Raw genomic sequence first — 17,483 nt, 5'->3', positions numbered from 1 at the left:
TGCTAACCTTGCGTGACTATGTGTAGGGATGCGCCTATTTCCCTGACAACTGCACTAGGGGTGAATGGTATTGTGTACACCACCAGAAGTCTAATAGCAACTATGGGTGCATTGTATGTATTGTGTACTGTGTACACCACCAGAAAAGTAGTAGCAACTGCACTAGAGGTGCACGGTACTGTGTACACCAACAGAAGTGTAATAACAACTATGGGTGTACTGTGTACACCACCAGAAAAGTAATAGCAACTGCACTATGGGTGCACAGTACTGTGTACTGTGTACACCGCCTGAAGTATATTAGAAAAAGTACACCAGGAACGGCCTGCAGTCAGATATAGCTAAACTGGAAACTGGATACAGTAGATATATATATATATATATATATATATATAAACGAGACTGTCTGTATATATATTAAATACACTGCAGCTAACTGAATAACCTGCCTGTCTGAAGTATATTAGAAAAAGTACACCAGGAACGGCCTGCAGTCAGATATAGCTAAACTGTATGCAGTGTATATATTATCAATGGTAACAAACAGAGGTTATATAACCAAACTGGAGGAAGAGCGGTCATGTGATGTGACTGACCAATAAAGCGCCATTAATATGGCACTAACAATCTTGAAAGGCACCAAAAACAAGTACAGGTAGAGAGAAAGTAAACTACTTCCTACATCCTGATTGCAATCCCTGTCACTTCTGGTCACAGCTTCATCACTTCCAGCGTTACACTGTACCCGGAAGACATCACTATGCATGGAAGGACACTGGCACATGTCTGCAACAAAAAGCAAGCAGCATGAAAGCGACCAGGGATAAAGAGCAGGGAGTGAAGGATGGCCACAATAGAACTCATCTTAAAATACCACCCCCAATGGTCAAACTCAGCATAAAGCGACAAAACAGGCCAAACCCTAACAGTCAACAAAGAGCAGGCTCCCACGTGTCGGGTGCAGACTCCCAATAGCACCGTGCAGGGGAAATCCCTGACAACCGCAGGACTAACAAAATATCAAACATATATTTATAACAACACAATACAACAAATACAAAATACCAACAACCTGATTTAAGGGGATCGATTATATATACAGAAATTTCAATAATTAGCAGAGCGTTTTTTAACATCAAAATCTAGATCATATAAGGGAATGGCAATTCGTCAGAACTAGAAAACATCCCACATAAATGTTTCCTCATATTAAAGTAAATTTGGGGGTTTCCCAGATACAAACCCCTCCAGTAAAGGTTTGTAGCTAGCAGCTTCATTCAGACCTGGGGGGGGGGGTATGGGGTTGTAGCTTGGAGAGTATAGATCCATAGTTCTCTTTGTAACAGTTTTACTATAGCCTTATTCAAATCATAATTTAAAAATGATGTATTTCTTGTATTGCTTCTTGAAACCTAACATCATCATGGAAATTGCACCTAAGGCGTAGATATTGACTATGCGGTATGAACCTAATCAAGAGAGATTGTAATCCTATCTTATTTAATGGAATACAATTTTAGCAAAAACATTTTGTAGGGCGCATTACATGGGAAAAACAATATGTGCGTTTTGGAGGCACATCCCCTTAAATCCGATTGTTGGTATTTTGTTTACATAATTATATGTTTGATATTTTGTTGGTCCTGAAGTGGTCAGGAATCTCAACTGGGTGGTGCTACTGGGAATCTCAACCTGGCACATGTGGTCCGTCCTGTTTTGGCTGTCTGAGTTTTTGTCCCTGTGCTCTGGGTTTATCCATTGGGGGTGGTGGGGGTGGTGGAGGTGTTTTGAGTGGGTTCTGTTGTGGCCGCGACTCTCTTTCTGCACCTTATGCCTGGTTGCTTCCACGCTGCTTGTTTTTTGTGGCACTGGGTGGGATACAAGTGTGCCGGAGTCCTCCAGTTCATGATGGTGATGTCACCGGGGAGCCGTGTCTCACCAGAAGTGTTGTTGCCAAGAAGACTGGAAGTGATGTGGATTGCAATCAGGATGTAGGGAATAATTTACTTCCCCTCACCCTGTACTTGTTTTTGCCACCTTTTGGGATTGTTGGCACCCCATATTAGCACTTTACTGATCTGTCTTTATCACATGACCTATCTTGTTCTTCCTACAGTTTGGTTATGTAACCTATGTTTGCTACTATTGATTTGCTGCTATTACTTGGGATTACAGGTGAACTTCTCCACCATGTAGGAACCAAGATGATGATTCTATAACCCCTTGGTGAGATTTTTGATTTGATTTTTTAATGCATGGACACTTTTTTCCAGGCTGATACTGATGCTATATACAATATATTTTATAGTATACATATTTGGGGGAGTCCTGACCATCTCTGGGTTCTCTCTGTATGCACCTTGGTGGGATCAGTGACAACCTTTGGACACTGTGGTCCTACAGATAGGCTGACTATATATACTATATTGTCAAAAGTATTGGGTTGAGGTCAGGACTCTGTGCAGGCCAGTCATATTCTTCCATCCAAAACTTGCTCATCTATGTCTTTATGGACCTTGTTTGTGCACTGGTGCACAGTCATGTTGGAACAGGAAGGGGCCATCCCCAAACTGTTCCCACAATGTTGGGAGAATTAAATTGTCCAAAATGTCTTCGTATGATGACACCTTAAGAGTTCCATTCACTGGAACTAAGGGGCCAAGCCCAAACCCTGAAAGAAAAACCCCACACCATTATCCCCCCTCCACTAAATGATTTGGACCAGTGCACAAAGCAAGTGTGAAAATATATATACTAAAAATATACGCTTGTGCTAATGGTGTATCAAAAAAAAAAAAAAAATTGCAGCTGCTATACACAAAGTGCTAATCACTTGAAAAACATATAAAAATAAACATAGGCTCGCAAACACAATAATTGAAAATTTGTTAACCAAAAAGAAAATCCAAAATACAATAAGTGAAAATAAAGTCCAAATAAGGTGACTGAAGGTGCTCCAATCCAAAGTGAAGAAAATATAAGGTGCTTCAGAGAAATTTAGGTGTGCAACACCCCCTCATGTATCCCCACTCACCAGATCACAACGACCCCCAGCTTTTCAGTCTGGTGGGTCATTAAAAGCTTGATAGAGAATCCTGGGATGGCAGATAAGGTGTTATGCCTTCAGGTCCGGAAATCCTTTAAAGAGCTTCTCAGCCAGAACACAGCAGGTACCAATATTAATATCCTTTTTAGGAATGGTGCACAAGCCTCATTAAAGAGGGGCGGGGCTTCAGGTCTCAAAAAGTTGCTATGTAGCAATATTATGCTGATCAGAACCAGCAAAATTGATTCAACCAATTGTATGGCCAGTCTTCGGGTTCAAAAAGGCTGAATGGGAGCCCTATGTTGGAACACTCCCAGGCTAAGTTTAAATGGGCTGTGGTATATACTCTCTCCACTGTCAAGCAGCACATCAGAGCTCACAGGGAACACCCATGAAGACAAGGGAACGCTGATCTTGTGTAGCAAACTCAGTGTGATCGAATCCTGCACAGCTTGCACACCTGAATTTCTCTGAAGCACCTTATATTTCCTTCACTTTGGATTGGAGCACCTTCAGTCACCTTATTTGTTCTTCATTTTCACTTATTGTATTTTGGATTTCTTTTTAGTTAACAAATTTTCACCTATTGTGTTTGCGAGCGCTATATTTATTTTTATATAGTGCACAAAGCAAGGTCCAAAAGACTTGGATGAGTGAATTTGGGGTGGAGGAACTGGACTGGCCTGCACAGAGTCCTGACCTCAACCTGATAGAACACCTTTGGGACGACTCATAGTCTTAGTCCATAGGGTTCAATATTGAGTTTGCCCACCCTTTGCAGAAGATGTTAATCTCAAACTCTTCTGGGAAGGCTGTCCACAAGGTTTAGGAGTGTGTCTATGGGAATGTTTGACCATTCTTCTAGAAGTGCATTTGTGAGGTCAGGCACTGATGTTGGACAAATAAGGAGGAAGGGAAGACACAGGAAGCGCCACCTCAGTGTAGTATTAAAGCAAAGTTTTAATCACAAAGTATATGTAACACTCACAAGATGGAAATAAATATCAAGCTCATCTGTGTGATGAAAGTGGTATCTCTAGTTTCCGAGACCATCATCCAGGCATCAGGGAGATGGCATGGGATCCGCTTGGGCAGTCCTGTGGCCACCAGGAAGTCGACCGGAAACCACCGTGGAATGCAAGGAAGTGACGTCACCAGAAGTGATCGGAAACCACAGAGAGACTGTTCTAGATGGTCAGAATAGGCAGGCTACGCGCTCGGAGAGCAGCTACTTCTACAGGCCTAACATTGTAGTGTGGGGATGGTGCTATTTATGTGCCCAAGAACACCGTGGGACAACAAGCTCCAGCGCACACAGTACACATTAAGCTCCCACATGGAGATAGTGATATAGGTTGGGCCACAATCTGTAAACATTAAAAGCATTGCGCAGCCAGAAAATTTTTGAGATGTAAGCATTTAAAATAGTTGAATTAAGAATCATAAAATTCTGCAACATGCGTAAAGAATATGTGCATACACAGATCGGTATTCACATACATTTAAATAAAAAGTAAAATATACATATAAGATTCTGAAAAAATTATTATAATATATATATATATATATATATATATATATATATATATATATATATATATATATATACATACATATACAAAAATTACACATATAAGTTATATAAAGAACATATATTCATGTATATATGTAAATGTTAAAAAAAATATATATAGAAGAAAACATATATGGACAAATGTACGCATAGTATGGTCATGGGTAAAAGTAAAGAATACATGTATACACACATATATACATATATACATATATACACATACATGATCATTGACATACATACATGAGGAATATGCAAAAACACATACAATATAAACATATGTTAAAAAATATATATCTATAAAATAAAATGATGTTTGTATATATAAATGATTGGCTGATTTCTGGTACAACAGTATAAATTAATAAGAATCATAATAAGAATAATAATTAGGATGATAACGATGATAATAATAGTACATGTACATATGTAAACATACGTATATCTGTAAGCTATGTGCTAATTGAAAAATGTTGATTGAAAAATTATATTAAGAGATATTTGATAGCAATGGTACGCATAGGCAAAAAAAACAACTGTAGTTAGAATATGTAAAAAAATGGCATGTCATGGATTTTTACTGTAGCGATAGGGACTACCTATAAAACGTCAGTACGGGTATAGAGGAGGATCCATACACGGCTAAACATGAAGTCACAAGTGTGACCCAAGTGTGCATACATGTATATACCATGATGGAAAACATAAAAACCCTTAGGGCACTAATAGCTAGAAAAGGGGATCATGCTACAACGTCAAGAGCAACATTATATGCAGTACTTACTATGGGTGTTGGTTTCGAATGCAGACAGACTAACGAAAGGGGACCATAAGGGTCCGCTAAAAAAAGAGAAAGACAAGGATGAACAGATTAAACAGGATGAAAACCAAAAGAACTACGCTCCCTATACCTACACAGGGATTGTAATATAAAGTAGGGGGCTACAGGAGGGTATAGACTTCTATATCCTCGTTTAAACCGCCTGGTGCCAGAGTACCCAAGGAGTAAATCCAAAAAGATTCCTGTTGGTATAGATGTTTAAAACAGCTGCGGAAGCAGGAAATGTTTGGGGACACTGTGATGATCTCGGCCTTTCTCTGCCTTTCTCGTCTGTGTTCATCGAAACGTGCCCTAAGGGCCCTAATGGCTCTCCCCATATCTTCAGACCTTTTATCAGGTTGTTTACTCAGAACTTATCAACATGTGTAAATCAGGCCCTTCACAGACCTATGTTAGATTCAACCTTAGTCCTTTGGAGTGACAGGCCTTGGAACAGCTTACGGGGAATGATACCATTGTCATAAAACCAGCTGACAAGGGGGGGTAGCACGGTGGTCCGAGATGGTACCGACTATCTACTGGAGTCATGTAGACTATTGTCCAATACTACTACATATCAAATCCTTCCCCAAGACCCCACCACCCAATATTCCTTCGAGGCCACAGAAATCATCAGTAGGGCCTTAGAAGAGGACATCATTTCCTTAAGAAAAACTTTTGTAGAACACCATATTTCTATCATCTGCCTAAAATTCACAAAGATCTAACTAAACCTCCCAGTTGCCCCATAGTGGCATGCAAGTTTGTCCAACACAGTCAAAAAACATTCTCAGTTACAGGTAAGACATCCACTTTGAAAGATTTTTTCAACTGTTCCACCGACTACGTAGTATATTGCCTTACTTGCCCATGTGGGTTGTTCTATGTAGAGAGAACCATTAGGGCTCTTAAGGCATGTTTGATGAACACAGACGCTTCATCGAGAAAGGCCGAGATCATCACAGTGTCCCCAAACATTTCCTGCTTCATCACAATGAATCTACAGTGGGTCTCAAGGTTTGGATCATAGAAATAATTTCAAAGTCACTCCCCGCGGCTGAACGTTTTAAACGTCTATGCCAACAGGAATCTTTTTGGATTTACTCCTTGGGTACTCTGGCACCAGGGGGGTTAAAACGAGAATATAGAAGTCCATACCATCCTGTAGCCCCCTACTTTATATTACAATCTCTGTGTAGGTATAGGGAGTGTAGTTCTATTGGTTTTCATACCGTATAATCTGTTCATCCTTGTCTTTCCCTTTTTTAGTGGACCATTATGGTCCCCTTTCGTTAGTCCGTCTGCACCCATAGTAAGTACTGCATATAATAGTCTCATGTTGCTCTTGACATTGTAGCATGATCCCCTTTTCTAGCTATTAGTGCCCTACGGGTTTGTATGTTTTCCATCATGGTTTATACATGTATGCACGCTTGGGTCAGTGTATGTGACTTCATGTTTAGTCGTGTGTGGATCCTCCTCTATGCCCTTACTGACATTTTATAGGTAGTCCCTATCGCTACAGTAAAAATCCCTGACATGCCATTTATTGACATAATCTATAGTTGTTGTTTTTGCCTATGGGAACCATTGCTATCAAATATCTCTTAATATAATTTTTCAATCATCATTTTTTAATTAGCACATAGCTTACGAATATACGTATGTTTACATATATGCATGTACTATTATTATCATCATTATCATCCTAAGTATTATTCTTATTATTATTCTAATCTATTTATACTGTTGTCCCAGAAATCAGCGAATCATTTATATTTACATACATGATTTTATTTTATAGATATATATTTTTTTACATATATGTTTATATTGTTTGGGTTTTTGCATATTCCTCATGTATGTATGTCAATGATCATATGTGTGTATATATGTGTGTGTGTGTATATATATATATGTATATGCAGGGCTCAAAATTTCAAGTCCTGAGCTACTAGCCAGGGCATAAGGGTTATTCGCCACCAGTTGCCCCACCCAACCCCTACCATGCCCCACCCCTAAACACGCCCTTATAAATTATCTCATGAAATGACACTTACATTTTTTATACAGAATTAAGTTACAAAAATAAATATTAACAACTTTATCAGTAAAGCCTCATCAGTGCTGCCTGACCTGTGCCCATCAATGCTGCCTGACCTGTGCCCATCAATACAGCCTGACCTGTGCCTATCAATGCAGCCTGACCAGTGCCCATCAATGCAGCCTGACCAGTGCCCATCAATGCAGCATGACCAGTGCCCATCAATGAAGCGTAACCTGTGTCCATCAATGCAGCCTGACCAGTGCCCATTAATGCAGCATAACCAGTGCCCATCAATGCAGCATAACCTGTGCCCATAAATGCCCTCAAGAATGGCAAAGGGAAATCATTTTGGTCAGGGAGGAGGACATGGTCTCAACTCAGTCTTTGTACTTCTCTCTTATAGAGTGTATGTGTTGAGACCCTGCCTCAATTTTACCTCTACAATACTGTTCAGCCATAACCCCCCTACTGGCGATCTATCAGATGATAGTAAAGAGGCAAATTACTCTCCATTCCTTAGGGGTATCCACTTGTTTTATTTACTACTTTTGAAATATAGGTATTCGGATATGCTACCATTCTTTAATGTTTATGCCTAATATTTATCTCTGGATATGTTTATATATTTTTTTGATCTATATATATATATGATGTGTACCCCCTGGTTTCCCCTCCCCCTCCTCTCTCCTCACCCCCTTCCCATTCATTTCCTACTCCCTTCCCCCATACTGGTTTCTAAATCCTACATTAGTGTTTCCTATATTTTTTCACTTGCCTATTTGATATAAGCCCTGTTTTCTACATCCTGCACTTATATTTTGTATTTCTATGAATAATGTATTTATAAAAATCACATGCTCAACATTATTGAGGTCCCCGCCGGGTAGGTGCAGCGGTCAAGCCTCTTCAGTGGCAAGATGCCTGTTAACAGTGCAGATTCAGAATCACTGAGAACAGTGCTGCCATCCACTGCGTCTCCCTGTGTGATAAGCACAGAGACCTTTACTCAGCAATGCTGAGCCTCCAACAGTAGAACTAAAATCAAATAAAAAGGAGCATACCAGTGTCAGTAAAGCTGGGTAGGAAAGTGCTAGATGATTTTGGAAGTCCTCCAGCCAGGAAATTAGCCAGGCTATATCTAGCTATATCTAACTTATTTTCTATTGCACACTGTAGGAAGCCCACAGCATATAGGCAAACCAAGTGAGTAATTTCAGTAAAGGAGAAGAGCCTGATTGCAAGACTGAAGGTAAGGCTGGAGTTTATCTATTATGCTCCATACACACGAGTGGAATTTCTGTCGGAAAAAGTGTGATGGGAGCTTTTGGTCGGATATTCCGACCGTGTGTATGCTCCATCCAACTTTTTCTGTCTGAATTTCCGCCAGCAAAATATTGAGAACTGGTTCTCTATTTTTCCGATGGAAAAAGTTCTTGACGGAAATTCCGTTCATCTGTATGCAATTCCGACGCGCAAAAAACCACGCATGCTCAGAAACAATTCGACGCATGCTCGGAAGCATTTAACTTCATTTTCTCGGCTCGTCGTAATGTTGTACGTCACCGCGTTCTTGACGGTCAAAAGTTCAGAGAACTTTTGTGTGACCGTGTGTATGCAAGGCAAGCTTGAGCGGAATTCCGTCAGAAAAACCATCCAAGATTTTTCCAACAGAAATTCCGCTTGTGTGTACGGGACATTAGTCTACCAAACAGTCAGGCTTTGATTCCTGAAAAGCTCACATTGGCAGTCTGCCACATTTAATTTATTGCATTTGTTTTCAATGTAAGCTTGAAACTATAAGTGAGTACACACATTACAGCACATTTACTTCATACAAGTCAACTGGAACTATGCATAAGGACAGAGGTGGAAGTAAAAGTGTCATATTTAGACATATCAATAAAAGGCTGTATTTACATTTTAATGTGTTCAATTCAAAACGTACACATAAAAATACCAGACATTTACAAACACAAAAGATTACACTTGTTATAACTACTGTATATGCAATTGATGGGGAACTACCTGACCATACTGTACATACAAGCACATGTAATTTCAGTGGATTTTGTCCTTCCTGTTCTAGCAAAATACTAGCCATACTCCTGTTAATCATCAATGTGAGACCTTGGTCTATAATCCCACAATTTACATCACATCAAATTATCGCAGACAACACACTGTAAAATCAACAGAATAGGGTACTTTAACCCCTTGGTATGTAGCTCAAAACTTAAATAAGAACATCCAGTAAAGTTTTTCTTTGCTGTCTGTACTTTCCTTTCCTAGTAGCAACAGCCCCCCCCCCCCCCCTCACAATTTCCTTTAAGGGGTACCACAGAAACAGGAAGTGAGAGAATATGTCCTTAATAGAGTATCACAAGTTTTATCCTGACAGAAATTTTAACATACTCATTCTTTGTAAAATTGTAAAATAAATCAGCTGGAGATGGAGGTTTTACTGTAACCCCCACCCAAACCACTTTACACCCTTACACACTTAACGCTGAACTCCAAAAGAGAGAGACCTCTGATCAGACCCTCCCAAACATTTATTCTCTCCCCAGCCACACCTTATAGTGGGCAAGCCTCCCAGGGACTGGCTAAGGTGAGGTAAAAATTCATAATCCAAGGACTGACCTTCCTACACTATTTCTGGAAATATTCTTCCAGAGGCAGCCAGAAGCAAATAGCCACCAGGATTAGGGATGAACCTGATCAGGGAAACAATAAAAATTTCACATAGGCTCAATTTTTCAATTTTCTTTTGATGAGCACTGATGCTTCTTACTCCCTTTCAGCAGTGTCCAGTTAAAACTAAGCTAGCATGGGCAGATGGACAGAAAAAAGTCTTAAAGAAAAATTCCAGGTATGGCATATTTTACATAGTTAAATGGGTCCAGATTGTACCAAAATATCAATGCATATACTATACCTGTGTGATCGTTCAAGAAGCTGGAAAGCACTATAGTACACACCACTACTTCAGTAACTTCCACTTACTTCTGGGTCCCATGCCGAGCAGCTGTCCTACTGCATAGTGAACACAGGAGTTCAGCCACTCAGCATGGGCATTCTTCAGAGAATGCTTTTTTCAGTGAATGCAATGAATTTTCTGATTAGAGGAGCTGGATGGGGAGGTGATATCACACTCTCCACTTCATTCAAGCAAAGAATGCACAGCATTCTTTGATTTGTGTCCATGCTGAGTGGTCTACCTCCTGTGTTCAGAATGCAGCAGGGAAGCTGCTTGGCATGAGACCCGGAACTTAGTGGAGATCACTGGAGTAGCGGTGTTTACTAAAGTGATTTCCAGCTTCTAGAGGAACCCCACAGGTAGGGTATATCCATAGTTACACTGGTTCAAGCTGAGTCAAGCTGTAAAACATGGCATACCTGGAATTCTTATTTAAGCTTTTGAAAGCAGCAAACATAGTAGAAAGGATAAGACAATAAATACAACAGTTAATAGGTTTTCTTATAAATCCTTTGTAGGCCCCAGTCAAGCCCATCCTGCAGTATATGTATGCTACCAACAATTTTATTGTGCTTGAAGTTCAAGTAGAATAAGTGTTGACTTCAAGTCAACTAAATGCCCTGATTGTTTAAAATTCAAATTGTCATAATAAAGCCTTCACTTTTATTGTAACAATTTATGATTTCAGTGTTTTACCTTAATAATACAAAGCTATTTTTTTTGCAGTTTAGAGACAAAATTAGTTAACAATTATCCTACCTGGGAGGGATGTTTGCATTTGTAGTTTTATCTTTACCAAGTCAACAGGTCCACCAATCCCAACAGAAACCAGTCCTGCTAACATGCTGGCGATAGTTAAGTCTATGATGTCCGGGGAGCGTTTTCTGTCTGTAGGTCGATGCTGGCTAATAAATCTTTGTGCATTGCTGAAAACACCAAAAACTACAGAGTTGTAAATTGCTATGCTGGCCAAAGGGAATGACATTCCTTTAAAGAACCCAGCAACCTGGCAGAAAAGTAATATAAATAATTTTTACTTGACTGTGTCTTGGAAATCAGATAACAGATATAAGTACATCTAACAAATTATAGGACAATATGGAGGATTTACTAGAACTAGAGCAGAGACTGGTGCAGCTGTGCATAGTAACCTGATCAGCTTCTAACTTCAGCTTGTTCAAATAATCTTTGAAAATGAAAGCTAGAAACAGATTGAATGCCTGCTCCAGCTTAAGCTGGCCATAGACGGTTCGAATCTCAGCTGGTTTAATAGGGACCGGCCGAGATTGGAACCATATATGGACAGGCTGAATGTACCCAAGTTGATCGATCGATCAACTTGGGCACAATCAGCCTGTTAGATTTTACACTTTTTACATTTTGTGATATGCTTATGTTAGTAATATGCCTTCTGTATTACAGATACTGTAGATGCAATAACTTATCATAACTCTAGTGGTATAGTTGACAGTGTCACAGTAGTTAAAAAAAAACACTGATGTGCTTCACACATAACATAGTTGAACTTTATTCTCTTAATCAACATTAACTAGTTTTCATCCTTATATTTGTTTTAACGTTTTTTTTTTTCTTTTTTACATTTCTTCAGTTGCTTCCTGGTTTGTGGTCTAGGCCAAAATAACATTATACATCCCATGAGTCTTCATGGGCATTTTTTCCTTTCATCTGGAGGAGGGGAAGAGGGGCATTCTTAGCTTATTGCACCCCCCTGCCTGCATGTCTGAACTAGGAGCATGTAGATGATAGGAAGTAAATGCTACGCAAATCACCAGGCCTACTCAAGATAGCCTTGGCTAGAAATGCTAGTGGTGTTTTTGTGACTTCTCAACAAAATAAATCACGGAGACATGGACAGATGGGTAAGTTAACTTTGAACATTTAAAATGTATAAATAGCGTTTTTTGGCTTGTGGAGCTCAAATACAGTTTAGTTACACTTTTAACAAAGGCCCCTTTATAAAAGTCTAAACAAGTTCCAGATCCAGTTACTATAAAATAAACAAAAACTTCCTTTTCCTTCCTTGATTGAGCCAAATCCTCCTCATTTGTCTCTCACTTGTTCACCCTCACAGACACTGCAGCTCACAGTGGGAGGGTTTCAGTAAAAGAGGCAGATTTGTCAAGAAAGCAGTTAGCCGGACTAGATGTGGCCAGGTGCTAATTGACAAGCTACAGGCTAGTGAATCAGCAATGACAATGCTTATAGCCTTTCCCCTGCAACATTATTTATTTTTTCATCCCAATATCATGCATGCATGCAAAGCCTACATATGTGTGCCACACCATCACAGGAAGCTTCATTAGGTGGACGTCACTGTCATTTGTATTTGTGGGACTTTTCCGGGGACTATAGAAAACTGTAGGTGCAAATTTAAATTAAAGTGGAATTCAAGACTAACATTAACTATTCTTAAAAATGTTCCCTCCCCCACCTCCTACCTATCCTGCCTACCCTGTTTACAAAAGATCTGTATAGTTTCCTTTTTTTAGTCTTCTCCAGTCTTGTCAAGTGATTCTCCAGCTCCCCTGTGTCAGTAAGCAGTGATCTGGGTAAGCAGCTTGCTTTTTAGTGAGGCCCAGAACGGAAAAAAAAGAAAGGAAAGTAGTGCAGGGCTGGGCATGACAGTGTGTTAAGGGGAGACAACGCAGGGGTTAATATGGGAAGTGCTAAGAAGGGAAGTGACAGTGAGGAAATACCGAGGGGGTGTGGTGTTATTTAAGGAGGAGGCGGTACCGGGCTGGGAAACAGAAAGTTGGAGAGAGAGAAAGGAGGAGGCAGTTTTACTTCACTGCTCCTACAACGTGGCTGATGTAGATCTTATTTTGGCACACTTGAGACCAGCCAGGGACCAGAGTGGCTGCACAGCCAGGTTGCGGCGTTGATTGAGGACCAGGCGAGCGGCTCCGCTGAGGAAAAGGAGGTGTCCCCGCACGCGCTGAGGTCTAGGCCTCCGGCGTGTTTTTCTCCAGGTCCTTCCCCCCTGTGCGGGGCACCATCCCAGGAGCCCCCTGGGGGACCCATCCACTCCCCCAGCGAAGCGGAGTCAAGCAACCGCCGCAGCTGGGCCTGGGCAGACTCCTCGCTGCAGGCCTAGCTCTGTGGCGGGGCCACGGGCCGTCATGGCACCACTTCCCCGCCCGCGCATCGCAAAAATGTACAGCATTCGGCCCCCCTCCTCCTTGGTTTCCACTAGGGGGGAGATCCACAGGCATGGCTGTCGGGCCATTAATGGACAACTCGAGTGGCAGGAGAGTGGACATGATGGCGGTGGACGGAGAGGACAGGCTGGTCGTGGCCCAGCGCGGGAGGGATGGCGCGGAACCACGGCAGAGGGCGGAGCTTCAGGGGTGAGACATGCGTTGCAGCAGCGGGGCTCCACGGCCTCCAGGACCCCTTTGCCTGGGGGGGTTATCAGCACTGGTGGCCCTGGACCCGAAAGACAGGTCTGAGGGCAAGCTGTCAGTCTCGGAGGAGGAGCAGTCTCGGTGATGCGGGCCAGCGAGGGAAGCAGGAGTGGCGGCTGTTGGGGGTGCTACCGGTCAGCCCGGTAAGTCTGCTAATTTTTGTAATGTTTCTCTGACTACTGCAGTATGTGATTTGTTGGGGTTGGGGGTACACCGAGGGCGGTGGTCACGCCGCCCCATAAAGCGGTGTCGGATGCTGGCCCGCAAGTGTCAGGCGGTGCACCTGCCAGTTCCGGGGCCTGAGGGATCTGGTGGCCCGTTTTTCGGGTGGGCAGGGACAGCCCCCTAAAGTGGATCCTTGGGTGCAGCCCGGTAGCATCGCTGCGGAGGATGGTGGGGAGTCAACTCTAATCCAAAATGTAGGCAAGATATGGTGAGAAATTGCTTGTGAGGCCGTTTGCTGTAGGGAAAGGGTAGTATTGTAGAAAGTGGAAGGACTGGAGGAGATGATAGAGCGTGTCCCGCTGCCTTAACTGACCAGGGGTGGTCTGGAAAGGACTGTATAGTAGGAGGTGAATGGAAGGCGCGTGATCAGACGCTTACATCAAAACATGTATGGTTTAATCATGTATAGGGAATACAAACATATAAATATTGAATCATACAAATACTACATTGCATAAAAACAGGTAACAAAATAGGCACTAAAAAGTTAAAATTGGGGTATGCCCATGTTGAGGCAGGTATTTAAAAAGGGCTGACGCGTTTCGAGGGTAACCTCTTCATCAGAGCCAGGAGAACAGGAGCACAGTCTGTATGGGCCGGTAGGCCGACATGTGTACATGGAAAGGAGTGGCTAGTAGGAGGGGATGTCCTGTGATGGATAGTTGATTATTCCAAGTTCCATACTAGTCCACGTCCAGTTTTTATAGGTGGGATAATGATCAGAACAGTATATACCGTACACTACAGACCAGTCAGCCAGCTCTCACTACACACACAACCATACATGTTTTGATGTAAGCGTCTGGGGAGTCAACTCTGGCTGTTGGCCCAGGAGCTTCAATGTCCCCTGCGCTGACTCCGGCTGGGCTCTCGGGAGCAGCAGCAGGTAGCGAGAATGCAGGAGAAAAAGGGGGGCACCAGAGGCCCCGAGTAGGACGGATGTGGTAGGATTGTGGACGTGGCAAAATGTGAGGTGTATGTGTGCTTTGAGGGTCCGCTGGGAGCACATTTGAAGCAGGAGGTCTGGGATAAGATTTGCAAGGGTGAGTATGTGGAGATTTTTTCGTTATTGCCCTTAGAAAAATTTAATCTGGATAGGGTTAAGCTGGATGACTCCAAGAAGGAGGATGAGGAGAAGCGGCAGTACAGATTGATTCCATGTACGTTTGTTAATTGGGTTCAGGCGTTCTCCATTATGGCGAGTGTCTTCGGTGAGAAAAACCCAGAACATTGTTCGGCGTTGTTCTGTTATATGGATGCCATTGGTGAAGCCCACAGGTGTATGGGGGATCCTGCTGACTGCGGTATGATGAACAGTTTAGACAGCGCAGGGCCGTTGCTTTGATGGGATCTGGATGCGGCTGATGTCGGCAGCGAGGGCCCTGAATCAGTTTCTTCAGGGGGAGGGGGCCAGGGGTACACCTTCCTCAGGACTGCCGGCCAGAAAGAAATGGGGGGTGTGTTGGCAATACAACGAGAGCTCATGTAAGTTCGGGGGTCTTGCCGTTTCAAACATGAGCGTTCGGGTTGAGGGGGGTCCCATCCCTTGTCCCGTTGTTTCAAAAAAGGTAAGCGTACCGGTGAGCCTGCGCACAAAAGGGACGCCGGTGAGGGGGGAAAGGATGCAGTCTTTTCTAAATAGATACCCGGATAGGGAAGCAGCTAGGATGTTGGCCTCAGGGTTTTTGGAGGGTTTTAGGATTCTGTGTTCATTGTCAGTGGTTCCACCGGTGGCGCGGAATGTGAAGTCAGCCCTGCAGCATCCGGGGGTGGTTGGGGAAAAATTGGCTAAGAAGGGGGCGCTAGGTCTCATGGGGGGGGTGTTTGCGGTGCGGCCTTTGCTGGATCTGGTGGTATCTCCATTGGGGGTGGTGCCTAAGAAGGAACCAAACAAGTTTTGCCTTATTCACTACTTGTCTTTCCCTAAAGGGGGTTCGGTCAACGATTTCATTGACCCAGAGGTGTGCACTGTATCTTATACTTCATTTGACGCGACCGTCAGGTGGGTTAGGCGCTATGGAAAGGGGGCACTTATGGCAAAATCGGATATCAAATCTGCGTTTCGCTTGCTTCCAGTTCATCCAGATAGCTTTCGGTTACTGGGTTGCTGCTGGCAGGAGGAGTTTTACGTGGATCGGTGTCTGCCCATGGGCTGCTCTATTTTTTGCGTGTTGTATGAGATGTTCAGTTCCTTTTTGGAGTGGGTGGTTTGCGACGTGTCGAGCCTTGATTCAGTCATCCATTATTTGGATGATTTTCTGTGCGTGGGGCCACCTTCATCCAGAGTGTGTGCGATTCTACTCTCTACGTGGCAGCACATTGCGGGTAGGTTCGGGGTGCCATTGGCAGCCGACAAAACAGAAGGCCCGATGACAGAGATGAGCTTTTTAGGCATTGTAATTGATTCAGTTGCGATGGAGTGCGGTCTGCCAGTGGACAAGTTGGAGGCACTGCAGAAAGGGGATCCAGGGACTGCGTAAGGTACAGTTGAGGACATTGCAGTCATTGCTGGGTAAGCTCAATTTCGCCTGTCGGATTATTCAGATGAGTAGGGTTTTTTGCCGACGGCTGTCAGCAGCTACAGCTGGGGTTCAGGCCCCAACACATTTTATACGGCTTAACAGGGAACATCAGGAGGATTTGAAGGTTTGGTATGAGTTTCTGGCCTCCTATAATGGGCGATCGGTGTGGATGTCCGGCTCGGTGAGCAATTTTGATATGGAGTTGGTCATGGATGCGGCGGGGTCGGCTGGCTGTGGGGCTTTCTTTCAGGGGAAATGGAGCGCGAAACCTTGGACCCGGGCGTGGGTGGAAGCGGGGTTCCTTTGTAACCTGGTGCTGCTGGAACTTTTTCCGGTGGTTCTGGCTCTCGAGCTGTGGGGAGAAGCGTGTAGGAACCTGAAACTGAGGTTGAATTGTGACAACATGGGTGTGGTTCAAGTGGTCAACCGCATGTCCGCGTCATCACCACCTGTAATACGGCTGCTGCACCATTTAGTGTTGCATTGCTTGCAGTTGAATATTTTTCTTTATGCTGTTCATCTGCCGGGCATCGACATGTTGGCTGACTCCTTGTCTCGTTTTCAGTGGGACAAGTTCAGAGAGCTGGCCCCAGCCGCAGAGGCGGATGGGGTTCCTTGCCCGGGTTGGATATGGGAGCTGGCCTTGGAGTCGCCGCGGGCTGGATTCGGCGATCAGTGAGTGAGCCTACATGGGCGGCTTATTCAAAGGTATGGCGGAAATGGTTGGGCTTAGTGCAGGAGGCTGGGGTTAGCATGGAAGGGTCGGAGATAAGGTTGTTGGTCTTGTACTTTGTTTCTAGGAACATGGAACGCGGGGGGTCAGTGTCGGCCATTGAACATAAGCTAGC

The 17,483-nt window shown here is 43.3% G+C and overlaps 1 protein-coding gene across 5 annotated transcripts in view; it reads right to left on the bottom strand.

The window, feature by feature from the left end:
• The window catches only part of SLC25A48 (solute carrier family 25 member 48), a 301,383-nt gene that overhangs the window by 173,362 nt on the left and 110,538 nt on the right, over positions 1 to 17,483 (bottom strand). For all 5 annotated transcript variants that reach the window (XR_012242905.1, XM_073620827.1, XM_073620825.1 and 2 more), the window contains exon 4: positions 11,223 to 11,469. Coding sequence is in view for 4 of the 5 variants with exons in the window: in XM_073620827.1 (XP_073476928.1) it covers positions 11,223 to 11,469 (247 nt within the window). In the remaining variant the exon portion in view is untranslated. The remainder of the gene's footprint in view (positions 1 to 11,222; positions 11,470 to 17,483) is intronic.

The sequence above is a fragment of the Aquarana catesbeiana genome, linkage group LG03 (assembly GCF_042186555.1).
Source record: "Aquarana catesbeiana isolate 2022-GZ linkage group LG03, ASM4218655v1, whole genome shotgun sequence".
NCBI lineage: Eukaryota > Metazoa > Chordata > Amphibia > Anura > Ranidae > Aquarana > Aquarana catesbeiana.
The sequence above is the reverse complement of the archived record's forward strand: the minus strand, read 5'-3'. Positions and strand labels throughout refer to the sequence as shown.